Below are 26,940 nucleotides of genomic sequence, written 5' to 3'. Positions count from 1 at the left end.
TGGCTGTGTGTGTGTCTTTGGCTGTGTGTGTCTGTGTGTGGGTCTGACTGTGTGTGTGTGTCTGGCTGTGTGTGTCTGGCTGTGTGTGTGAGTCTCTGGCTGTGTGTGTCTGGCTGTGTGTGTGTGTGTCTGGCTGTGTGTGTGTCTGGCTGTGTCTGGCTGTGTGTGTCTGGCTGTGTGTGTCTGGCTGTGTGTGTGTGTCTGGCTGTATGTGTCTGGCTGTGTGTGTGTGTCTGGCTGTGTGTGTCTGGCTGTGTGTGTGTGTGTGTCTGGCTGTGTGTGTCTGGCTGTGTGTGTGTGTCTGGCTGTGTGTGTCTGACTGTGTGTGTGTGTGTCTGACTGTGTGTGTGTGTCTGGCTGTGTGGGTGTGTGTGTCTGGCTGTGTCTGTGTCTGACTGTGTCTGTATGTGTCTGACTGTGTGTGTGTGCGCGCAAGGGTGTGTGTGTCTGTCTGGGGATACAAAGGCGGCCGGGCGTGGTGCTAACCCCCCCCCCCCCCTCCCTCGTGCGCCGTGCCGGCCTTCCGAGGTTTGCTTCTCGCTGACAGCACTTGCCCCAACAGTCTGTTCAGGCTATACTGGGATCTTTGTTTTGTCTTTATAGTGAGTGTGTGTATGTGCGTGTGTGTGTGTCAGTGGGTACTCTGTGTGTCTGCTGCGTATGTGAGTCTATGTTTAGAATCTACGCGTGTGTGTTTGTTTACAAGGATGCGTGCCTGTGTGTGTATGTGAGCCTTATATATAGAGATCATCACACTGTGCAGTGCATGTGACAGGGTATACGGTGTGTGTGTGTTTGGGAATGGTGTTTGTGCCTCTGTATTCAGGCTACACTGCAGGATATGAGCCAGTGGGGCACATGTGTAAAGTTTTGTGTGTGTGGGTGATACTCACAATATTGTGTATTGCAAGTGTCAGTGGGCATGCATGTGCATGTGAGCCTGTGTGTGATTGAAATGAGTGTGGGTGTGGGTGTTTATGTGGTTAAATACATACTCTTACGTGACTACTGTATAGTTGATGTGTCATTGGGTTTGTGGTTACGGTGTGCATGTGTCACTCAGCGCGTGTCAATTTCTCTCTGTTTGTACGTGAGCAGACATGGATGTGTGTATGCACAATTGGAGCATCTGCCAGTCGTCTCTGTCGGTTAACCCACGGCACCTGGGTCTGTCCCGTGACCTTTCCAGCAGCGAGCCTTTCGACACTTCACGTGGCCTCAAAGTGCACCTAGCCTGGCACATTGGCCGTGTTGACTTCACCACTTAGTGGCGAATGGGGGTTGTTGGTATCGTGTATGATGTTGGCATGGCCCCGTGTACAGAATGTACGTGTATTTGGTGTGTACGGAAGACATCATCCGTGATTTATCCGATGCTGGATGAAGGCCGTCTCCGTCCCAAGCCATCACCAAATACACGTTCATCCATCTCCGCCCTCTTGGATGCGTTCTCTCCTTTGGCCGCCAATCTCCTCATTATTGCCCACCGTCGTTCCCTTTCAGCAATGTGCCGTGCCCCAAGCCCCCCGCCTTCCTTAACAGATGTCAGGATTTTACCGCCTGTCCTGTTCTTTTTGAGGTACTTCCTCTTTACTCTTTGGTTCTTGCGGTAAAGTCGCGTAACTTTACCGAAGGAACCAAAGAGTTATTCCTGCAGTCACGAAAGCTTCAAATCTAGTTTGCTTCATCTTTATTTGAGGTAACTGTCCCGGGAAATCTGTAAGCCTTCCTGGGACATTAGATGTGAAAAGTGCCATTTTGTTGTCAATTGCCTAATAATAATACACCACTCGAAACAATGCTTTTACAGTAAAGATACGTAGATGAAAAATAAAAATAATAATAAAAATAATAAAATGAAAATAACTAAATTAAATCACAATTTAGTTATGTTCACTTTAAAATAACTCAATTAAATCACAATTTAGTTATTTTCATTTTATTATTTGTATTATTTTATTTATTTTTCTACCTACGTGACTTTACCGAAAGAACGAAAGAGTATGGATCCTTGCAGTCACGAAAACTTCAAATCTAGAATGCTTTTACAAATAGTTGCCACTTCTTCTGGCATTATGAGATATGTTTTACATTACGTGTCTTGCTTTTTTTGTACCTAAGAGGTGGTGGCCTTAGTGATATCCCGAGTTTTCATTTGTTCTTCGATGCATGTGTTGTGCCTCTTTTTATCTCTTAGTTTAATTCTAAGCATGCGTTTCTCCATGATTATTTCCATACTCGCGTAAAATTTCCCATTTTATCTGTCGGTGTCCGTGTTTCCGATCAATGTTGTAAGAGGTAAGATTCACCGATTCAAATCCTGATTTATTACGCACATTGGTATGTTGCTTCATAAATTGTATCCATTTATATCTTCAATAATATCCACATAGGGTTGCCACCTGCCTGGTTTTGACTTGGACTGGATTGTCGAGGTCATAAATTGGCATCTGTGTTGAGCTGGCAGGAATTGGTATGTGAAGAGATCTGGTGGTATTGTGTTGAACTTGAAGTTCAGTCCACTGCATCGTTTTGATAGACCTCAGCTAGCTGAGAAGTATACCCAGGTTTGGTCTACAATGAAAAGCTGGCAGCCCTATAAACATTGTTTTTCAGTTGTAACCCTCCTAGCCACTATATCTTTTTTTTAGCAAACATGTTCTACATTACATTTCATCACTCGTATTTATCTTGAGCCTAACTTTGCAGTCTTTCTTAAGTCCTTGAATCATTCTGTTGTCATTCATTTCCAATGGTCATGACCACCTCTACAGCATCCTGAGATTGTTACTGTATTGTCCAAAATGTTTTATGTGTTGAGTCAATAACATTTTCATGATAATTTGTAATGTCCTTTTTTTTAGGTGAAGAGAAGGACGTTTCAGATGTCACACTTGAAAAAGTAAATACTGATTTCACAGTATGCTGCTGGACCAGGTGGAACAACTTTGGGCAACATCAAAAAAGCAGGACTCATGGTTGAAACTACATTTTGACTGATGTTGTATTCAATGTTTACGCACAAATGAAATACCACGCACCTGCGATTAGCACTGTTGGCTTTACGTACAGTGCGAACAAAGTTCAACATACATATACGAAATGATGCCTCAACAATTATTTAAATCGGAGAAAAAAATACTTGAGAAATTACAGACTCGTTCACCTCGTATTGTACATACACTGATTATTCACAAAGACCATTAGGTACCGAATAAGAAACAGACCAACCATGTAAGTTAGCCAGGCTTAGGACATATATCTACACCGTTAATCACATACATACTATGCAGAAGGTAATAACATACATGGCATCAGGGGAGTCAGGTAAGGAGACACACTTTTGCAAAATGGACCACAAGGTCAAATAAGATGTTAAAGAGTGTAAGAGCCAGAAAAGAATACCCTGCCATACCCCAAAGCGAAAGGCTTTTGACTCCTGGCCACACATATATCCAGGCTTATTACCATGATCACGAGCAAGAGGATCAGTAAGTATTCTCATGTATTGGAAATGTTGTATGTTGATAATAAGTCTGGCACTTTGTCTCTGCTAGCTAAAATACATCGTCAGCCAGGGCTTCTGCGGAGGTCTGGTCTGAGTGCTTATTTCTACCATATCACCTACACAAGTCAAGAGTCTTGAACATCATCTATTTTTAAATCCTTATAATTAAGTTCGCGTGCTTGCTTGCTTAGGACCGTGCAAATCTTTCGGTCGTTTTTTAACCCACTTCCCGTGATCCAATCGAGCTGACATTTTCCACACAGACTCGTTGTGTCAGACAATTATTGTTCGTGAAAAAAAAAATCCCAAAATTTTACACTTTTTAGGCAAATTTTTTTATTTTACATATATTCAAATAGAACGCATTCATGGCTTTGGCTGAACGTCAGAGTGTAAGAGCCCAGAGCGTAACCCCTCCACAGGCCGTGGCGGAGTAGCGCAGTTGGTAGCGCCCTCGCTTCCCATGCCAAAGGTCGCGGGATCGATCCCCGCGTCCTCCACAGGCGAATATATTTTTAAATCCTTTATATTAAGTTCGCCGCCACGCATATAAAGGATTTATAGTGAAAAACTTTGTTTTTACGGGTTTACTTGTTCTTCAGAATCATGAGTAATATAATCAACTTGTAACATGCATAGTATTCATGCACTCGACGTTGGAAAGGATGTCTCGGAGGCGTGAGGAAGAGCCATGCAGTGAGCCGACGCCAATGAATGGCCAAGCTCTGCAGTCGTCCGTATATTCAGACGTTATCTGCCAATTAACGAGTGTTCATAATGTGGGAGGAAACCGGAGCACCCGGAGAAAAAGCTACATGTGCGAGATGGAACAGGCGGAGTCCACATTTTTTTAATTCTTTATATTAAGTTCGCTTGCTTGTGTGCTTGCTTGCTTGCGTGCTTGCGTGCTTGCTTGCTTGCTTACGACCGTGCAAACGTTTCGGTCGTTTTTTAACCCACTTCCCGTGATCCAATCGAGCTGACATTTTGTACACAGACTCGTTGTGCGAGACAATTAATGTTCGTGAAATTTTTTTCCAAAATTTTACACTTTTTAGGAAAAACAAATTAAATATTTAATTACCAATTGTTTAATACTGCAGACAATCATCTGACCCATAGGTGGCAGCCATCTCAAGCCAGAGGACGAGAGGACTCTAGCCGCCACGCATATAAAGGATTTATAGTGAAAAACTTTGTTTTAACGGGTTATACTTATTCTATACTGAATTCTGGGGAGACAGGGCTATGGCATCTCGACTCCCACAGAAAGAGAGTTTCACAACATTTGTATGATCCACCAACTTTAACCTCCAGTGCTGGATAATAGGCATGCGCCATCACTGCCCAAGGGAAAATATGACAACCCCATTTGCACGATATCAAAAACTTTCTGGAATTCATCTTCTTGGTTCTTTCGGTAAAGTCACGTAGAAGGGAAATAATAAAATAATAAAACATAATAAAATACAATTCTCACGACGTTTTGGCCACAACGCAAGTAGCCGTCCTCAGGTGAAGGACAGGGCTGTCGGAAAGACAGCGTCCGAATGAACACCACCAAGCTTGGCAGCGTATTGTAAGCTTAGAGTCGCGGAATCTTACTGGAATCTTTCGACAGCTGAGACGAAAGTGTTATGGGTGTGAATGGGGTCCTAGGTGGACACCTACCTCCACAGTGAAATAATGACAGGTATATCTCACACTTGAGTCGCCAATGGTGAGTGGAGAGATCAGCTACATGATAGGACGTTGAGCTAAGAACATGGGCTAACATGCTGCCTCAACTGTGGAATTTCAATTCTTAATAGCCTATGGTGGAAAAGGGTGTTGGTGATTATTACCCCATGGGCTGCACAGGAGTCTAGCAGTCCCTGATTCATTATTGACCAGTTGATCTGGCTCATGATTTCAAAGAACTGTCTTTCAAGCAAGTTCTACCATTGTCGCTCACTCGAGAATTAAAGTCACTCAGTAGGTTATCTATCCCAAGGGGCCACGTTAGCCAAAATCTTGCCTGCGTCCCTTCACTGATGTTCATCTTTGGTGGGAGCATAGGCAACCACTAAATGCCTCTTGATAGGAAGCCTGGAACTCAAGGCCTCTCATAACCCAACTGCCACACCCCCATACCATGTTTATTCAGAAGTAAAGGCATGTCCTGTTTTACATCTTATTCTGAGTAGATGACGTTTCACCCCGCAGTGTGACAAGATCCAGAATCAGTCCACCAGATGTCCTGTATCCCACAGGCTGGACAATTGTCCCTCTGGTACAGGTGTAATGGCAGCTTGATCAATGTCTGGGGGCAGTCAAAGGATAGTTCTTCACTGGTCACCACATTTATATTGATGACCTGGTAATTGCTGCTCACTATTAAAATGATCAACACGTATATACCGATGACCTGGTAATTGCTGCTCACTATTATAAGGAATTGGAGACTGCTGCTTAAGCTGGCTTGCCTAAATTCTCGCGAGCGACAGATTCAGGTGTTTGGAGTGAACTGATTATAGCAAACGCTTGATCTGTGCTTCCCACTACTCGATTGTGATTATAGCCACCCTATTACTCAGAGAATTAAGACTGTGATGTGGTGAAATAATAGTACTGGTCACCACATTTATATTGATGACCTGGTAATTGCTGCTCACTATTAAAAGGATCAACACGTATATACCCATGACCTGTTAATTGCTGCTCACTATTAAAAGGAATTGGAGACTGCTGCTTAAGCTGGCTTGCCTAAAAAAATGCGGGGTCTTCCTATCAGCCCCACTTAAAGAAAGCACTTCCCTAAGTACTATTATTTCACCACATCACAGTCTTAATTCTCTGAGTAATAGGGTGGCTAAAATCACATTCGAGTAGTGGGAAGCACAGATCAAGTGTTTGCTATAATCAGTTCACTCCAAACACCTGAATCTGTCGCTCGCGAGAATTTGACACTGCATGTGGCCTCAAAGTGTCTCTAGTTTTGCACAAGTGGTGGATACATCACCATTTGTTTTTGTAGAATATGTGTACAATACAGTATATGCATTTTTGGGAGTGATGTGACAAGTGGCCACCTGAAATATATTCCTGAGCCACAGCCAAAACCCAAAGTGAAGCATTATGCCTGAACCTGTCCCGAGTCTCTTAAATTAGTCCCTGCCGAGGTGTGTAGACGGCACTGCGGATAAGTATTTGTTCTTCTCCATACCCTGCCGTATTACGTGCGGTGTATCAGTGGACGGGCGTGTTTGAAGTTGGTGTGGAAAACCGAAGGTGACATCGTATGATGTATATATACCACAGCTCGCTTTCAGTTGAGCAGTGCTCGGTGGTGAACCTGGGCCAACTGAATTTTATTCCGGGCCGCGGCTAACATCAGGAACTGGGCTGGAGCGAGGTGGTTTGGGAACGGATGTCTGACACCGACAACTTTCCTGAAGGAACCAGGGATACATTCAGTGGCGGGTGGTCTACAGATTATATGAGCAATAAAAAAATATATTCGCTGGCTGGCGGAAGGGAGGGACGGTCACGTCCGAAGAAGGTGCGGGCTACTTGATTTTGAAAGAAAAAAAAGTTTGGCTGGCTGGACGGCGGTTACTTTCAAACTACGTGCGGACTGCCAGTTTTTCCATTTGTATAAATAATTATTCACAAGTGTCCGTCAGTCACGCTCTGGATCTCCCAAACGGTATGTGAGACTAACATGCGCAGATATATGTGTAAAAAGCTCCGCGAATATACACGACATATATACGTGTACACGTTTATAACATTGCTTTATTGCATGAACGTGTTGTAGCAGGAAAATCAATTATAATTTACAAGTCAATGCTCGCGTCCGACGCGCCCTCCCTCCCCATCCCCATGCGCTCGGGCTGAGTTGGTACGGTCCAGATCGAGCGCTGTGGTGAGCTGGGAGGAAGGGGGTTAATTGATGAGTTCCCCAATCATCACCAGCACTGGTAGCGAGCAGTCTCAGCAACGTCCCGGGCGTCTTTCCCGGTTCTAAAATCCCGCACCGACCGTCGTGTCGTCAAACAACCCCGTTGACCAACGCGACGTCTGATGGCCTTCATCCAGCAGTGGATTGGCAATTGATTTGGAAGGGCAGACATGTTAAAATGAACGTGCGTTGTTGCTCGATGTTTTTTTCCCCCTTCGTTTAAACTCCCAAGTAATGCAATTCGAGACACCATTTCCTTCTTCATGGTAACTATGCGCAGTTGAGCAAGGGGTGCATTTAAATGTGAATTAGTGGGATATTCGAGTGCCAAACATTTTTTCGGTTTTCGTTCCACGTAAGTGATGCGTAATGATCCCATTGTAGTTCAATAAATGTGCTTTGTTTGAAATTACGCTGTTGTGTGCATGCATTCTTTTAAGAAGTAATGAAACTGCAGACCCTACCCTGACTCACTTGAACACGCAGGAAAATGAATAGATGAAGAGCCATGCATTGTTATATAGGCTGTACACCATAAAACTGCATATGGGTGGGTCACGTCGGATTGTTCAATTAGCGATTACGAACAAACATTGGCTCACTTGACATGTATCAATATCACCTCGGTAAATATGCTCGTGTCAGTTAAAGCATACGGTCTCAGATTGAAAACAATATTAACCTCTTGCAGCGTCAAGGAAACAATTGTGCAGGTTATTTGATCATATGTAGCCTATACGCACCCTTAGCATGATGCAATGATATTTTGTTTGACGAGGTCTGCAAAGGTTACTACTCAAACAAAGTTCGAAATGTGTATTCATCATCATGACGTTGTGAAATATGCCAGTTGTGTGCAGAACCGTTGAATTCCTTTTGTATGTTAAGCTCATCCGTAATAATAACAAGCCCAAAACGTTTATGTCTCTCCAAAGATATTCATATTCACTGTGAAGCATTTCTCTTGTTGGTTCTTTCGGTAAAGTCACGGAGAAGGGAAGTAATAAAATAATAAAAATAAAACATAATAAAATAAGAAGATGAATCCCTGCAGTCACGAAAGCTTTAAATCGAAATTTGTGAAGCATTTATCAAAGAACGTTATGGACGTATCACCGCTGATCTGTCACCAGTTTGAAAGCACTGGGGTATGTTTCCCCTTGATGACATCACTACCACATCTGGACCTCTGCAGCTGCAATCCATATGCACGCCATGCCACGGTGGCGAGATGTTAAATACCTCGCCTGGTATATAGGAAGTCGTGGGTACGATCCCGACCATGAAGGCTGCTGTATATTTGGAGTTTGCATGCCTTTCTCCCCGTGTTCATATGGATTTTTCGCTGTGAACTCCGGTTTTTTTCTCCACATTTAGAAACACGTATTTCGAGTATTTGGCTGCAAAAAAATTCCACGCGATAAACCACTTCGTTCAGCTATTATTTGTGGCCAGGTAGTTTGTGAAAAAGAGCTATACAGCTCAGTGTGCCTTACCTGGTAAAATAGTAAAAAATTAAGTGTTCCCATCTTAATTTATCAGTCTTGCCTTACGCTCTTGCCTCCGTCCAATTAATAGCACCCGTTCTGATTCATAAGTGACGTATCATATAATATCAACGGCCTAATAACTGATCACGCATCAAAATCGTACTTCTGCAATTGGTTAAATAATATAATCAGCAGACCGCTTGCTGAAACAAAATAGGTTATTTGATGGAAGGATACAACGGGAATACATCAGAGTATTCTTACCGATGGTAATTGTTACCTGCGGATCGGGATGAAAATGAATATAAAAAATAAGTTGATAATTAAAATCAACAGATCAATCTGCTTTAAGGAGAAATAATCCAATCAGTGCATACTACCTACGATGACCAGCATCGGAAACATGGACAGCCACAAAGAAAATAGAACAAATACTGACGCTTGTGTTGCGTCCGAAACGTCGTGATTTATTTTATTTTATACCTACGTGACTTCACCGAAAGAACTGAAGAAAGCTTCAAATCAAGATTAAATACTGAAGAATGAACAACAAAGAAGAATGGATCATTATACCTAGAGAGATAATGTAACGCGTGGATCGGAGAGTAATCGCCAGAAGAGATGTCCGCTGATGGATGAGATTTGTGTTGGAATGGGACGTGAAACACGCCTGATGTCCACCGCTGAGATGTAGTGACGAGATCATCTCATGCACAACAGCGACAGGAAGAGTTGTGCCCTCGTGAGATCGGTGACGACTTTTTGGAAGTCTTCATCCAGCAGTGGATAGACCACGGACGGTGATGATGTCACGCTGCATTGCGCTCACTCAGTATGCCTTCTTCATCAATGTGAGTGCTTGTTTCACCTGTGCGCTCTAGGTGAAATAACAAAGACACATGGGTACGTGGTGTTTTCTTGCATCGTTTTCAACTGTACAATATTTAGTTTATTATTTTCTTTTTATACGTGACTTTACCGAAAGAACCGAAGAGTAATTCCTGCAGTCACGAAAGCTCCACATTAAGTTTGTACAATATTCACAACCGTACAGCGTGTCATATCCGCACGAGTACACGGATGTAGTTTATACACGATAGGAATATAAATGTATAATGTTCCTGTATTAATGTACAGGATTTGCGAAAACTCGCCGCTTCGGTGCGTGCAGATGAAATGTGAGTTGCTGATATTATAGTACAGTTTACCCAAACGGTATAGGTGGACTGTTTAGTGATGTGATAATTCGCTTTCATGTGTGTTGGGAGCCAAAGTCCTGCAGGTGCATCTTCAAGTATGGTACTAGATACTCACCAGCCTCACGAATACGAGCAATTCACGGGATACAATATTGCGGGTCCGTTGGGTTTTTAGCACACGTGCCCGTCCATATAAATCGACTTACCGCACCGTGGGGAATTGTCTTCCAAATGTGGGTGACAATTGCAGGTCACTGCACGAGTCCCAGACTCGAGCGAGTGGACCGCACGAATGCAACGCAGCTCCGTGCCTCATAGCCGACAAAGTTCCCCGACTCCAGCACTCACTTGCCAACTCCTCTCTAACTCGTGCCCTCTGGCGGTCGTGCGCCACGGCCCACCGTCTACTCTTTTTTTTGCTCTGACTTTTTAAGGGCGAACCCAACCACCACCACCACAATACAGGAAAAAAACACGGCATAATTTGCAAAATACCCGGGATTGTTCTCAAATGTCACGCGCACTAAGCCACTGGGTCCCAACAGACACACTCCGCTGCGTCCAAAACGTGCAGGTGCAGACGGGGCGAGCAAACAATGTTGCAGACACACGCAGACGAGAGAGAGAGAGAGGAGTACAGCAATGACGCGGGAATGCCACCTTTGTCGCTGAAAACAGAAGAGGTCCGCTCTAAGAAGGGTCAGTGGTGGGGCGTAGCAGCAGCAGCAGCAGGCGTGACTACGTCTTGTGGCAGGAGCGGCACTGAAGCCCTCACTCGCAATGAGCGCGGCCGCGTGCCGCCACCACCACCACCACCACCGTCACCGCCGAGTTTGCGTAAAGAGCCAGCAGCGTGCCAGGAACATTCCCACTTGAGATGAACTTGTCCACGACTCCTCTTTGACGCTACCAGAGCATCACGACACTTGGCCGGGAAGTATTTAAACGCGGGAGCGCACTTGGCCAAGCCAGCGTCGGTCTTGAAGCGCAAAGTCAGTCGTGGAAGAAGCGTTTTTATTGTGCGAGACTGGTGGAATTTTTTTTTTCCCCTCTCTCTCTCTCCATATTTTTACGCACACACGCACACACACTACTAACACACTCCCTCTCTCTCTCTCTCTCTTCCAAAGTCCAGCAGCCCATGCAAGTGGCCATGATCTACGACGGTCGCTAATGTGCATTGACGACAGTTTTTATTGCTGGGCATAAAAGTCAAGAGCGAGAGACGCACACACGGGGAGAGAGGGAGAGAGGGAGGGAGAGCGGCGCAGAAGAGAGATATATATATTCACACCTAGTTTGCTGGAACCTGGCCCCTGGGCTGTTTGTACAGCTGTCGATGCGAGCCATGTTCTCCGCCGCTCGTAGAATGCTGCTCCGCTGCTGCGCTCTGCTCTGCGTGCTCTCGTCCGGGGCGGGTGCCGTGGCGTCCTGCGAGCCCGTGCGCATCCCCATGTGCCAGAGCATGCTGTGGAACATGACCCGAATGCCCAACCACCTGCATCACAGCACGCAGGAGAACGCCATCCTGTCCATAGAGCAGTTCCAGGACCTGCTGGACACGCAGTGCAGCGCCGTGCTGCGCTTCTTCCTGTGCGCCATGTACGCGCCGATCTGCACCATCGAGTTCCAGACGGAGCCCATCAAGCCGTGCAAGGCGGTGTGCGAGGCGGCGCGGGACGCGTGCCGGCCCGTGATGCGCCAGTACAACCACGACTGGCCCGAGAGCATGGCGTGCGACGAACTGCCCGTGTACGAGCGAGCGGTGTGCATCTCGCCGGAGGCGATCGTCACGGTCATGCCAGAAGGTGAGTGACTCGCAGATGGTGGAGATGGTGATCGCGTGGCGTTGGCGGGGATGACGCTGGTTGCGATTGCTGGCGAAACGTCGAACTCAGATTGTTCATGTTGTGGCTTGGCTCTCCAACACACAACCGGTGTTGCTGTACTAGTGACGAATTGGCCACGTTCTGTTGACGTGACAACCCTTACTAGTTGGCTGGGTTTTAACGACACTTTTATATATTTACGCGATCTAACCCCAAAAAAACCTCGATTGTGGATGATATTGGTCGCAAAAGCCTGCAACGTGTTGAACTTGGTGGTGGTTGTTGGAGGTGATGGACATGACGACGATGGTGGTGGCGGTGTTTGATGATGATGGTGCTTAGTGATGAGCATGATGAGCGATGAAGATGATTGGTAATCATGTCGACGGAAGTGGCACTTTTATGATGATGATGATGATTGTGTTGGTGTCGCGTGATGGTTGTGCACGTACACGGCAGCACGGGAATTTACAACTTGACACAGTGGACCTGTTGAATTACGCGCGCGTTCATTCTAAGTCGGCATTTTATCATCATTTCATTAACGTTGCTTATAATCTTTTTAAAAAATACAGAGTTCCCGCAACGTGCTTTGTTATATATAGAACAGCACTTACATCTCATCTGTGCATCAAGTGCACTGTAAATACGTTGTAAATCACTTTTACATTTGAACAACTTTTTTTTTTACGAATTCCTACGCGTGAGTATGCAACGCGTGGTATGTTAACACTTACGAGAGAATGTTTCGCGTAAATAATTCTTGGGATCAGGGCTAACAGATTGATGCCATTATCCCACTTAAAATAAGTCGCGTTAATCAGTTAACCACCGCGGCCACGCCAGGCAGATGTGAGACGTCCACATTGGAGCCTCATCTGCGCCAATTGTGATCGCACGTTTTCAACCGCACGCTCCAGTGATATCTGTCATTCAAACCACGTTTTTACAAATAAAGGTTTATATGAATATAAAACGCGGTCCCTACACGCGTGCGTTAGTATGCTATGTTTTTTTTCTTTTGTATTTAAACATGATAACAAAGAGCGACGTGGGGGGGGGGGGGGGGGGTGGTGTGCAGTGTTACAGCAGCAGCTCTCGAAGTAGTTTAATAACCCGGCCCGGGTTTTATAAGGTCCCAGGGCGGTCCCACGTTTAACGGTATGAAGTCAAATGCATTAACCTCCGCAGTGTGGCCTAGGCAAGGGCGCGACGCCGAGCCATCAATACCGCGCGATAACAAGGCGCACACTTCACACGACCACCAATAAAACGGATAAGCGACGCTTTAACAACGCTGATAAGCAGCACGGCTCTAAATCGCCACCGTCCACAATCCCTCCCCCCCCACCCCAACCCAGAGTGAGCCGAAGAGAATTCCACATCTCGCATACACAAACGCGCACTGGTGCTGCGGTTATCAGCATCAGAAGATGAATTTATACTGGAGGAATCCGATGAGCTATAAAGCTCTTTTTGCACAAATGTCCCGCCTGGACATCTGTGAAAATGTCAAGTCCTTTGTGCATAAAGTCACGTGTAAATACAAGTCCTGTGTACAATAAAGCACACAGCCAATGCGCATTATTCAAAATAAAATTAAAACCCATCAACATGTCCCGAAGGAGTGCATCGCGGTGCCCATTTGCTCCAAGGTTCGCTTTCTAACCTATCACCGAGTTTGATCGCCTCGAGGTGCTCTTCACAAACTCACAGAGGAGCCTCGCTTCGATGTGCGACGCTCGCCTCGTGAATTGTCCTCCTTGGTCACTGGCCCGTGAGCGCATTGATGACCCTCGGAGCGACGCCGATGGCCACTTGCGGATACGCAGTCCAGGGGGAGGTGAACTCGCATTTGGACAAACATCTGTCGACCTTATCCCTTGCGACTGCTCATTTGTTCCCTGCTCAGAGGGCTCCTCTTTGTAGCTGAATTCCCGCAACTCGGACGAAAGGAACCCAGCAAAAGAGACGTCGACCGGCTCTCGTAGATGGGCAAAGACAGAGTGTTGGAATGGATGGGTTGGCGATTAGCTAAACTTCCCCCACGAGCATATTTTAGTTTTTAATATTCACGAACAAAAACATATATTACATGGTTCATTCGGAAATGATGAAATGCACAGTTTTGAATGCAAAAGTGTGCCCTGCACATAGCTCTAGAAATTACGTTTTAAAAAAACTTCAAAGCAATGTAGACACTGCAGAAGGTTTCCGTATGAATTTCTCTCTACCTTTATTGCCGTTTATAGCAGGTATCTATGTGTACAGGTTTACGCATTTGCGGTGTTGCATTGCTGTAATAGCCCGCCAGTGGACTTTACTGTCGCCAATGTACGTTCATGGTGTGTTTGCCGAGTTTGAAAACAAGCACTCCGAAAGGTCGGGACAGGTCAATTAGGAGCTGCAAATTGCATGGGCCCGGCCGGGCGTGATGCTGTTTCCACCTCAGTCAGCATGAAGTGCTTTCCATCCGCGTCGTGTTGTTTGTGAGGACCACAAAACGTTAACGGATGAGAAAAATACCCGCATGGGTAAACTAGAGACCCGATTTCTCTAACTTGTGATTTTGAAGAAATCGATTATCACAGCACCGTATAAGCATACACGGCGTGGCCACTATCCATCTTGTTACCATACAACACACTCTCCGTAAACTGACATTTGCATTGAACTCTATTACAGTGCGTGTAGACATTGTTATACGGTCTTCTAGGGACATGTATGCTCACGTGTGCAGTTTCTCAGAAAAACTCACAATCGCATGTCGTGCATTAATTTAACATCCAACCATAAATCTACCTTCATATGTACGTATGCATGCACACAAGTTACGCGAATGCTCACGGTGCATTTTGACAAATATATGCAACCACATCCTTCAAATGAAAGTTAGGGGAATACTTGAATCGATCAAGCCAGCGCGCTACGAGTGAAACAAACGGCCACGTACGCACGGTGTGGGTGAGTCACCATGTAATGATCGTGCGACCCCACGCGCAAATACCATTCGTGTCCGCATGTGGTGCTTGTCCAATGAGCCCGGAACTCTCGTTCGAGGAGCAGCGCAAGAGGTGAAATATGTGTGCCTGCGTGTCATTCAGATGAGAAGAGCACGGACTCGACGTCGGTCGTGTTCATGCAGACCGAGGGGCCTCACCCTCCACCGGCGTGCCGCAACAACAGCCCAGGTGAGTCTCTCGGCACACAACAAAAAAAACAAAGATCCCCCATATAGCCTGAACAGACTGTAGGAGCAAGTGCAGCTAGCAGAACGGTACACGAGGGAGTTGGGTGGCCACCACCACGCCCGACCGTCTTTGTCTCCCTAGTGGCAATGTTTTACACACTGAACTAGGTACTCATTTGAGGCTGAGTCGACCTAGGGGAGGCCCGGGACAGGTTCAGATATTCGTCACTAGTGTTGGCCGTGAGCGGGAATCAAACCCATGTCGCTGGGTTCGTAGCGCAGCGCGCTAACCACTACACTACCGCTCACACGCACATCATAGAGGTAAAGTTCCTCTGTAAACACTCTTTAATCTACAGGATTCTATGTCTAAAGCTGCAAGCAGTGAGTGGATGATTGTTTCAGCTCTGTTTGTGGTATCGCCATTGACAACCTAATAAAAAAAATGTTAAAAATATGATGGGGAGTTGTAGCAGTGGTGCAGCGGTTAGCTCAGCTCTCTGTGAACCCGCTGACCTGAATTGGATTCGCTGTCACGGCTAACGTCAGTGGTCAGCTCTATCTGAACCGGTTTGTATCTGCAGCACCACCCCTTCCCACCAATACCACTTCGACCAGTGTGGTGAAGTATGATCAAACAACATCCCTTTATTGACACGGTATGGGGTGGCCTTCAGTCATCAGTATCTTCACAAATTGCCACGATTTCTTGAATAGTCAAATATGATAGCATTTATAAAGAAAATGGATAATTAACATGCAGGGAACCGATATTTTACAGTTGGGTAAATGTGGCTTCCAAAATGTATTTTTGTAGTGGTGTCTTCTAGGGACATGTGCTCACATTATGTGATGCAGGATATCTCATTTGCACAGTTGGATACAGCTGACTAACATACATTGTGTAATTGGTCGTGAGAAAAATCCAAAAGTTGCTGCAAGTTAGAAAATTTGCCAACAGAAGAATTTCGTGAACGGTAGAATATGAACTTACACACGGTATCTATGGATACTCTGCAATATTACAGCTTTAACTTCTGACTCGTTGAGGGTGCTCGGGAGTCATGAACTAATAATTATTAAGAAGAACAGAGAGACAACGCGTGTCTCTTGGAGGAAGTTCACCGTGTGCTCCGTAAAACGATTACCCACATCGCGTGTCAATAATGTGATCCAGGTGGAGCGAGATGGGTTTTTGTTACAGTTAGTGCTCATTCATACGCATTAGTCACATACGTTTTTAAAAAAATTCGTTTGACATTGATTAGAACTACACTCGTGCTGCCAAATGTCCGCGAACCTCCTTGAACCCTCTCTGCAAGGGTTTCAATAAACAACGCACGCACGCGCGTCATTGCGTGCGGCGGCGGCCGCATCAACGCAGGCACCACACGCGCGTAAAATGTGTCTTTTTTTTAATAAACGCCGAATGCCAGGTCCTGCTTATTTGTGAGGGTCCGCCGACGACAGGTGTCATCAGTTTGCTTTAGAGTTAAATACAAATGTGAGATTGAACAGATTTTCACAACCTGATTAGTGCTTGTCCCTTGGGGTGGCAGTGCGAATTTGAACCAGACGTCTTTAGAGAAACTCAAATCTCACCGCACCCAGAACTGCCAACCCCACCGACGGTAACAATAATAGACGAATATAACTTCGGAGTGTAGGCTACAATAACATATGGAAAATATTTACTCAGTGTCTTGTTTATTATTATTATTATTGAATCAACTTAAAGGTGCTTGTGTTTGATTTGGTTCTCAGAAAAAAGCATCGACCGGTCGCTCTGTCTCTTTTCTCAGCCATACGGAGTCTACTTGACAAAGTTGCACTGTTGAACTAATTTGGTACATATGTTAAATCTAGTAACCATGTGGAGTGCATCTTACTTGAGACTATTAGGCAGGTGTGAATAATAACAGACTTCTGGAAGATATACATCGTGGAACTGAGGCAAGAACTGTCTGTCTTTTCCACAAACGAGTCCGTGCCTTGCCACCTACAATGCAAACAAATTGCTCAATGTTGGCAATTCTCTGCTTTACTCACCTGCTGACATTGAATAATTAGTGTGCACACCTGATTCAAGATAACAATGTCAGTGGATGCATTGCATGTGATTTGGTGGGAAAACGATCATGCTTAACGTTTTAACGAAGTCATAAAAAAACAGACACGACCATTTTACAAATTTAAATGTCTGCAGAAATTTGGAATGCAAAAGATGACGTACGACGGACATTTTCATTTTAAAATAATGAAAAATAGACGGCTTCAAAGGAGAAAAAAAAAGATGAAAATCAGTTTCTTTTCCACAGTATTTTTAAATATATATTATCATTTGGGTAGAGCATTGCAAATTCAGAACTGATGTACTGTAGGAATCCACCAACACAGCATACTTGCACGGTGTATCTGATTTAAACTTGACTTGGTAGTTGTGTTCCATCAGCTTTGCCCATTCTCTGTAAAGTTTGGAATATGCTTGCGTGTTCAACGTAGGAGTCTCCAGGAAGCTGTCAGCTTAATTTCTCGAGGTTAGATGCCATGCGTTTTCCATGATGCGGAATATGTCGTGAGGAAATGTGCACATTTTTCCATCATTCTCATGCCATGCCATCGGGTTTCACTTTCTGCTGCAGAGCGATGCAAATGTCGAAAAATCAAGGCCAACCAAAAGACGTACGCTGCCAAAAATTACAACTATGGTGAGTGCATTCAAGAAAATATCTTCTTTAAAGTTATTCCAACATAAATAAAAAAAGATACAAATAATAAATTAACGGAGACAGGAACACATTTATGGGACTTTATTTTGCATTGTATTTGTTTGGCATTTTGTTGACATGTAGTTGTTGACAAATGTTGTAGAGAAACCCTTGATAAACGGTAAGCTGAACATGCTGGATAATCTGCCCCACGGTCCTATGATCTAATACCAGTGTTCAGTATACAGCCATATAATTTTCACAAGCTAGTTCTTAACACGTGCCTTATACTTAAATCCTCGAAGTTACAGTTAATTCCTGACACGTTGGTGAATTTATGTTATGTTATGCTATACCGTGGATTATTTTTAATACTATTTTTTGCGGGAAGTCAACAGTGGTCATCAAATATATTGACTGGCCCTTGATGTGAGATTGTGGAATTTCCATCACTGCCTCAGGATCACGAATGTGGATGATTAGCATCTCATACTGTGACAATTTTTATTGTTGAGATGTTCTGTTGATATTTTATAACCATTGCCTTTCTGGTGCAATGCACAGTTATGCATATATTTTTTGTAAAGCTTTCACAAACATTTAGTTGATTACTTTGAATCCAAATATAGTGACAGTATTTCAAAATGACCGAATCGGTGTATTAGATTAAGCCACAGTTAATACACTATATGTAACGTGGATGCTGCCATGGTGCGTCTCTTGCTGCTGCGACAGTTAAAATAGTTGGCAAGTTTCATAAACCGCCCATCCTCTGTCCCTTCAGCAGTCTAAATGGGTACAGCAGAGTTAGTTGATTGTCAGGTCACGTGTGGTGGGGTAAATTGTGGGTACAATCCACCTATATTCTTAGTTTTTTTCGGTAAAGTCACGTAGGTAAAACATTTAAATTAATAAAAGTAAAATAAAACATAAAATAAAACATAAAATGTTTCATTTTACTTTTATTAATTTGAATTTTTTACCTACGTGACTTTACTTTTTTTTACCTACGTGACTTAAAGTCACGTTCATTAAAATTAATAAAAGTAAAATAAACTGTTTTATTTTACTTTTATTAATTTAAGTTTTTTACCTCCGTGACTTTACCGAAAAAACCTAAGAATATGAATCCTTGCAGTCACGAAAGCTTCAAATCTAGAATACAATCCACCTCTTTCAAGACACCTGGCCAGCATTGAAGAGAAGGCCCCAAAAAACCCCACATCTTTAGAGTGTGGCACTTTCCCACCAGCAGTGACGTGAGAAAGACAATTAGACATTTTAGGGCTGCAGCTTTATCATTGCACCACAGGATGGTCACACATCGTAATGATCCTCTGACGTTCGAGTCACGTGCTCTGTGCGTGGCCCGTGCGCTTCACAGTGATCCGCGCCCGAGTGAAGGACGTTCACAGGAGCGGCTGCAGTGAGATCCAAACGACGGTGGAGGTGAAGGACGTCATCAAGTCATCGGGCGTCAGCATCTCGCGTGGAGACGTCCACCTGTACACCAACTCCTCCTGCCTGTGCCCTGAGCTTCTCACGGCCGACGAGTACATCGTCATGGGCTATGAGGACCGCATGCGCGCCAGGTGGGAGAGGCATTGGAGGTCTTCTTCTTCATATGGCTGATCTCGATGTAGAGCACCAACTATGATTGTACATCTTCTTGGTTCTTTCGGTAAAGTCACGTAGAAGGGAAATAATAAAATAATAAAAATAAAAGATAATAAAATAATTCTCACGACGTTTCGGCCACAACGCAAGCAGCCGTCCTCAGGTGAAGAAAAGGTCTATTATTATTTTATTATTTTTCTTCTACGTGACTTTACCGAAAGAACCAAGAAGATGAATCCCTGCAGTCACGAAAGCTTTAAATCGAAATATAATTGTACACTGAGGAAGTTAATGAGCCAAGTGTATGTACTGTATGTATGTTGAACATTTTTCGCAGCGTACGTAGCCAACCGAGCTAATCGAAGGTGCGGGGGAACGACAAAAAAACTAAACACTAAAAACTGCGTCTTGAGTATCATAGTGTATCGCAGTGATGATGCCTCCTTCATATCTGTGAATTGGACATTGACTTGCTATGCTTGCGGGGCAATTCCACCATTCAAATGCACCGAGGGATGAATTTTGAGAAAAATCAATGGGCAGGTTTATTAAATCTCCACTGCCTCTGTGCTTTTAGCAGTATAAATGGGAACACCTTAATTTTGACGAAAATCTCTGTAAAGTTAACCGTTAAGTGGCATTCATGGAGACCTGTGTAACTGTCATGAAGAATATCATATTTAAATTAATAAATGCCAACTTATTTTAATCGTTGTGTTTGTAAAAAAAAAACAGCTCTCGTTTACTAAATAGCCCATCATCTCTTTAACGACCAATGCATCCATTATGTAATCAATGACATCGATCCCATCTGTATAGATATGTACTGTAACTAAATACACAAGTAAATACAGCGGTTCAATTCACTCCACATACTTCTACTCTACTCATATAGTCCAAGCATTCCTGTGACAGTACTAATGGCTTTGACTGGAATTAAAAAAAGCCTCTTAAAAATTCCATCTTAGAGGCATGTGAGAAGCTAGTCACAAATACATACACATATGAGTGTTAAATCTCAGTTGTGGTGAATTTAAGCCATTTAACTTATCACAAAGAAGACTAAACCTCTGTTAATGCAGCCTCTCCAGGTGTTGTGTAGAGGGGCAAAGCCTCACTCCTAGAAGATCCAGTTAATAACTTATATCAATATGAATGTTACAATCATATTTCTATTGTTATTTATATGTATTAAAAGTTAGTAGTGCCGCATATTTGTGAATTGAATACGAATAATTGTCATATGTCTGTTTTCCACTTAAAGAAAAAATTGGAGAAATGTATTAATATGTTTTCCCTTCTATATGATCCCTCCTTTGCTGTTCCCGTAGTCTAGAACTCCCAGCCGTCTGTGCTACCTACTCCCTGCCCCTGTCTGCAGCCTAAGCTCACAACCATCCTCTTATCATCTGCCTTACGACTGATCGTCCCCTCTAACATAAAATCGTACAAAGATGAAACATATTCTCCCAATTTTTGGTGGCTGTCAGTGTTGCAACTCTCTGTACGTCTTGAGTGCGCAGCTGCGTTCATTCTAGACGCGAGTATAAATTGTCTCAAATAAGACGTGTTCTCATGTTCCCTGCAGGTTGTTGCTGTTTGATGGCTGTGTGGCTGAAAAATGGAAAGAGCGTTGGGGAAAGAAAGTAAAGGTAATAATACACAAAGGTTACGAGCACAGACATCGATTCACAATTGCCTGCAATAAATCAGCGGGTTATGGTGCAACAGCCTCCTCGGCCATTCCCGCGTCCTTTGAGCTTTTGGGCCAATATAAAGTGTACAATTAACAACCAAGTGAGGCACCATGCGTGTCAATGTTTGCACCCCCCCGCCGCCCCGCCCACCACACGTATTGTCTGCGTCTAGGACATTTACAGCCTGACATTTCCAAAAAACATGTTTCTCACCTGCTGATGCTGGATGTAATCTCCAGTGAAACATCGGATGTAATAATGTTAATCTTTTTCTTGCTTTTCAACATTCCGGTTTGCTGAAAATCCAAATCAATTGGCACATTTGCCCACGTGACAACTTGATTTGCTCGGCTTTGTCAGGTGGGTGGAGAGTTAAAGTTAAAAATGCATGCTATACCTTAACGGTCAAACCAAAATAAACCAATTACGAATCATTTCCACAACGCTCGTTTGAACAGCCCCCTTCACAGTTGCTGCTTGACAATTCGAGTATTATACAACACGCTATCCACAGAGATGAGTGTGCTGCTACTCACAGGTTTTCATTCGACTTGTTCTATTCATTTACCAAGGCAACGTGATGGCTGAATAATCTGGCAGTTATCACACTCAGCACTGGGTCAGTTTGCACGGAGATCAAGATTTGGATTCTTGGTGCCTGTCAATGATTTGTGAGATTTTACAAAACTGTGCATATCCTATAAAGTGGATATTAAATATCCTCTGACCTAGTTGTTTCTAAGACTAGGATGTTTTTCTGGATGTTAAATTCTATAGGTAAATTTGTCTAAATTAACAACACACAACTGTGTGCTGCTCACTAACAGCAGGTGGGCAAAGCTCCCATCATGCCTTGCTTACATGTCACGTGATACTCGCATTGCAAGTACAATGCTCTCAGCCTTGTCCACATTTTTTTTTAATAACTAAAATAAATGATAAAGTAATTCCTTCATGCCCAACTATGTGCAATAATATCATAGAGATAATTTATGGAACATAAGAGACTTCAATGCTTAAAAATCTACATGTGTTGTATGAACTTCTGCTTTAAACACAAATTAGACACTTAGAAAAATATAGGCCATACCTATAATTGCACAGAACATATGTGAGTACATGTGGTCATAGTAGTTGTCTTCGATGGTGATAACAGAATATTAAATAGAACATGTAATTTATGACTGGCAAGAGTCAGCCAAAAATAATTATGGTCCTTTAAGATTAACAGTGACCATAATAATACTTTAAATCATATCCAATTGTCCCTACACGCTTTGATGCGTGATATTTATCTTGAAAACATTTATTTTATTAATTTATCACAATGAAATGTCACGCAGTTATTTCCATATTATTCTAGTAGTTACGAAGAATGTGTTGTAAGCACATTAAAACTAGCATAACAACATGCAAAGAGCAGCACCAAAACGTAAACAATGTGATGACATGTGTTTTTAGTTTGTGGTAAGAGAAGCACACTGTTACAATTGTGTGTTTGTGTGCGTCTGGTCACGCCTTCATCTCTTGGAGCACTTTGCTATGCCTGCTAACAGCACAGCTAATTTACGCATGCAACAACATGTTAAATAACAATAATATAAAAGTTGTCATTATTATTACTGATAATAGTTTTTTACCCTTCTATCTGGCAACAAAACTGACACCGTTTTTTACAAGGAGTCATGTTTGCATAGACCACAATACCTGCAGTCATAATGCAAACAAAAAACATAACTTTGATAATGTATGCACTGTCCTTGATGTTGATTGGTCCACACCCGAGACAGCTTTCCTTAGAGCCTAGTCTCACATGGGTTGGACCAGATGACGCCAAAAGGCGTACAACTCAAAGACAATGCACCATCAGAGTATGAGAGCTCGGGGTAAGAATTGACACCATTGGAACCTCAATTGCCAATAAAAAATATGATAATTGGTTTTTTACCCTTTTATAGACCTGCAGGTATTGTGGTCTATGCAAACATGACTCCTTGTAAAAAAAAGGTGTCAGTTGTGTTGCCAGATAGAAGGGTAAAAAACCAATTATATTTTTATTGGCAAATGAGGTTCCAATGGTGTAAATTATTATTACTATTAATGAAAAGAAAGACAGATCTTCATATTTTGGCCTATATGCCTTATTAATTCTAAACAGACTGGGATAAACCACGTATCGTATGTTGGGGAAAACATAAATATGATAGATTCACTCTACAATATATGCCTTAGTCTCTGTTGTGTCGAACTCTGTGACCTCGAGACGATGCTGATGCTGACGGCCTCATCCGAGTGTGCTGCTTCTGCTGTTGCTGCTGCTGCTGCTGTGTGTGGCTAGCGTTGGGACCAGAAGCTGGGCAGACCAAAAGGCCCTGGGAGGAGCACCACAGGGATCAGAAGGTCCGGGAGCAGTGGCAGACCCAAGGGTGGCCCCAGCGACGACGGCAAAAACAGCCGCAGCAAGGACAGGGGTGGGCGGCCGAGAAGTGGATGAGAGCCGGTGACGGACGCGAGTTAGCGGTGTGTGTGTGGTGAGCACTTGGGCGAGAGAAAGGGGGGGGGGGTGGTGATGGTTATATTGCACTATTGAACTTCTGATGTACAGCTGTTACTCTTTCTGACACCACTAGTCTCGAAGACTATTTATGAGAGAAAAAAAAAATTAAGATCAGATAGCAAGTTGTGATCAAAAGTAATAGTGAAGATTCTGAAATCATTACTTAGAGCTTGAGATTGTAATGTTTTGTGAAGGTTTCTCTTTTTTTTGCACAGCATATTAATCACTTTTTTGTTTGTCTTTAAATATAAATATATAAAAGAAATTATACATTATGCTTGCTGAGGCCTGCTACAATCAGCCAGAGTGCTGCATAATATGCTGCTTTAAGTAAGAGAGTAATTCACTCTAGTTTAGTTTCCTGAAGAGTAAAAAAATGCTGAGATTCACAGCTGTTATCATGACAGCATGTTACGTATCAACAGTGTGTTATGGTATATTCAGTGTAAATGAAAAAAAAATCACTTTTAAAGGTATATTGTATCCTTTTAACAGTAAGTCGGCAGGCCTGCATTATGTTCACGGTATATTGGACAGTGTTTCAGGGCTAGAAATGTAAGCCACTGCATACATTGGCATTCTATAATTGTTCACATCCGGGCAACATTTAATTTGATGTAAAACAGTGATGATGAATATGAAAGTCTGGTTCTAGTGAAAGCAAACCATGAAATTATGAGTTGCACCGAACAATATAAAGACAATTGAGCTATATTCCCAACTGACTGCCTGCAATGTGGACATAAAAAATTATACACATATATTTGAACGTAAAAATAAATATGCATTGTAAGGTACTGACAGTGTTTAAGATTTTTTTAAAATCTTAATAAGATGGTATAGTATAAGGCGGACTGCCAAAATAATGACACCACCACTAAATCTTGAACGGACATCCTCGCTGTTGGGACGTTTTAGCGCCGACTTTAAACAGTCAACAGCAATTTAAAAAATGCGACCCTTTCTATCCCTGTTTGCTGTATTGCATGGCAAAATATCTTGAGAATGAGATGTGTTTGCATCGGTATCTTATAATACGTCAATATGTAATACGCTACTGCGAGTGAACTGCATGGATTGTTTGCATACACACAAAAGAATGCACACGTTTCTAGCTAATCTAGAATGCACATCAATGTCGTCATTCAAGAGTTGCCTTCGCCTGGGAGGAAAGGAGTCTTCCTCGTGGCACAACTGGGCTAACCGTGCTATGTGCGTCAACAGTACGTTGTTCTGTGTAAGACCTGCACACCGCCTGATCATTTCGCGCTGAACAGATCATCGCACAAGAGAGAATATATTTCCATTCTATGAATGACTTAAATGAATGACAAGAAGGAGTTTTGAAATAGCCTTTAGGAGATATTGTAATTTTACAACACAAAAAAGAATATGTTGTTTAAGAGCCCTGTATATTCAAAAGCTTCAGTGGGCATTGTGTGAAGCTAACAAAGTTTGAACTACAAGTAATGTACTTTGAGTGTGCATGACAAAGGCAAGTATACGGTATATCATGTATGTAAGTGATCGTAAAATGTGAACGTATATATCTGATTAACTCTAGTCGGCTTTCACTCTGCGCCACGGTGGGTGCATATGAATGGCTGGGAGTGCATGCCATCATTGGGACATTTATTTCTGGGATGCATCTAAAGCATTCTTGTAATTAACATACAAAAGTAAACTACCACACAGAAACACGGTACGTGCAAATGCATCAGACATCATAGTGCTGTGTCCTTTGATATGAGGGTGCTGTCTGCAAAATGTGTGCAGAGGTTCTGTGAATTTTTGATCTCATGTGCTCGCACCTGCCTTGTACTGCCTCTATAAGAAAGTGCCGCATCATCAGAATAAAGGATGCATTGTTGCCACGTCACTAACACGTATTCCACCGCACTGTTTCGTGAACTGGAAATGAGATGCAAAAAATGCACGTGTACATTGCAGTCTGAAGGCCCACGTAGACTACGTTACTTTATGCTGATTTTACCCGGGGGACTAAAGGAAGAATGGAGTGGATACCCCCACCATCCCCCACTCCTCTCCCTCTCGCACACTTTAAACTTCGTGAGAACAGAAACGTTTGAAAAATCAGTCCAAATAATAAGAATAATAGCGCAATTTGTAGCGTGCACAATATTTAACGGACATAACTATTTCTATTTTACCGGGTAAGGCCCACTGCGCTACGTAGAACTCTTTCTCAGAAGCGACCTGGCCACAAATGATCGCTCAACGAAGTGGCTCGTCACGTGGAAATGTCGAGATCAACAGAGAAAAATCCACGCGACCACAGGGAGAACATGCAAACTCCAAATACATAGGCATTTTTGCGATCGGACCCACGAACTTCTGCATACCAGTTGAGGAGATACATAAACATGTAACGCTAGACATAACTTCAACCGAGAAGATGGATACAAATTGAGCAATCATTGGAAGGATGTTATTAACCAGGTGAAACCCTAACTGCTTTATGGTTCATATTCTTGGTTATTTCGGTACAGTAACGTAGAAGGGAAATAAAAATAATAATATATATAAAACAATTAAAAACTCTCACGACGTTTCGACTGCAACACAATCAATCATAATCAGGTGTAAAATCCACAGCAATATTTTTTTAGTAAATTTTTATTTTATTATATTAGTTCCCTTCTACGTGACTTTACCGAAAGAACCAAGAATATGAATCCCTGCAGTCACGAAAGCATTATATCAAAATTTGCTTTATGGTTGTTGTCTATCATATCTGCCGGGTCCCACTACTTTATTTTTAAATCCTTTATATTAAGTTCACTTGCTTGCTTGCTTGCGTGCTTATGACCGTGCAAATCTTTCGGTCGTTTTTAAACCCACTTCCCGTGATCCAATCGAGCTGACATTTTGCACACAAACTCGTTGTGCGTGACAATGCATTTTCGTGAGAAAAAAAATGTCCAAAATTTTACACTGTTTAGGGAAAAATAAATAAATATTTATTTACCAATTGTTTAATGCTGCCAGACAATCATCTGACCCATAGGTGGCAGCCATCTCAAGCCAGAGGACGAGAGGACACTAGCTGCCCCGATGCCACGCATATAAAGGATTAATAGTGAAAAACTTTGTTTTTACAGGTTTACTTGTTCCGAGTAACTTCCCCCCCAATCCCCAACGTTCCCAGCCTCCCACTTATAGCCCCGCCTACTCCCCCCCC

General features: G+C 43.2%; 1 protein-coding gene across 1 annotated transcript; it reads left to right on the top strand.

Moving 5' to 3' along the window:
- Positions 1-10,673: 10,673 nt before the first annotated feature.
- Positions 10,674-25,964, top strand: FRZB (frizzled related protein). The gene is made up of 6 exons (XM_061557016.1): positions 10,674-11,948; positions 15,074-15,160; positions 17,802-17,867; positions 19,252-19,459; positions 21,073-21,136; positions 23,520-25,964. Exons 1-6 carry the CDS (start codon positions 11,480-11,482, stop codon positions 23,673-23,675), a joined length of 1,050 nt encoding a protein of 349 aa, XP_061413000.1. The 5' UTR covers positions 10,674-11,479; the 3' UTR covers positions 23,676-25,964.
- The last annotated feature ends 976 nt before the right edge of the window (positions 25,965-26,940 follow it).

The sequence above is a fragment of the Lethenteron reissneri genome, chromosome 23, assembly GCF_015708825.2.
Source record: "Lethenteron reissneri isolate LAM-NWPU_2019-01 chromosome 23, ASM1570882v1, whole genome shotgun sequence".
Classification (NCBI taxonomy): Eukaryota; Metazoa; Chordata; class Hyperoartia; order Petromyzontiformes; family Petromyzontidae; genus Lethenteron; species Lethenteron reissneri.
Note: the sequence above shows the minus strand (reverse complement) of the source record. Positions and strands in the feature narration are given on the sequence as shown.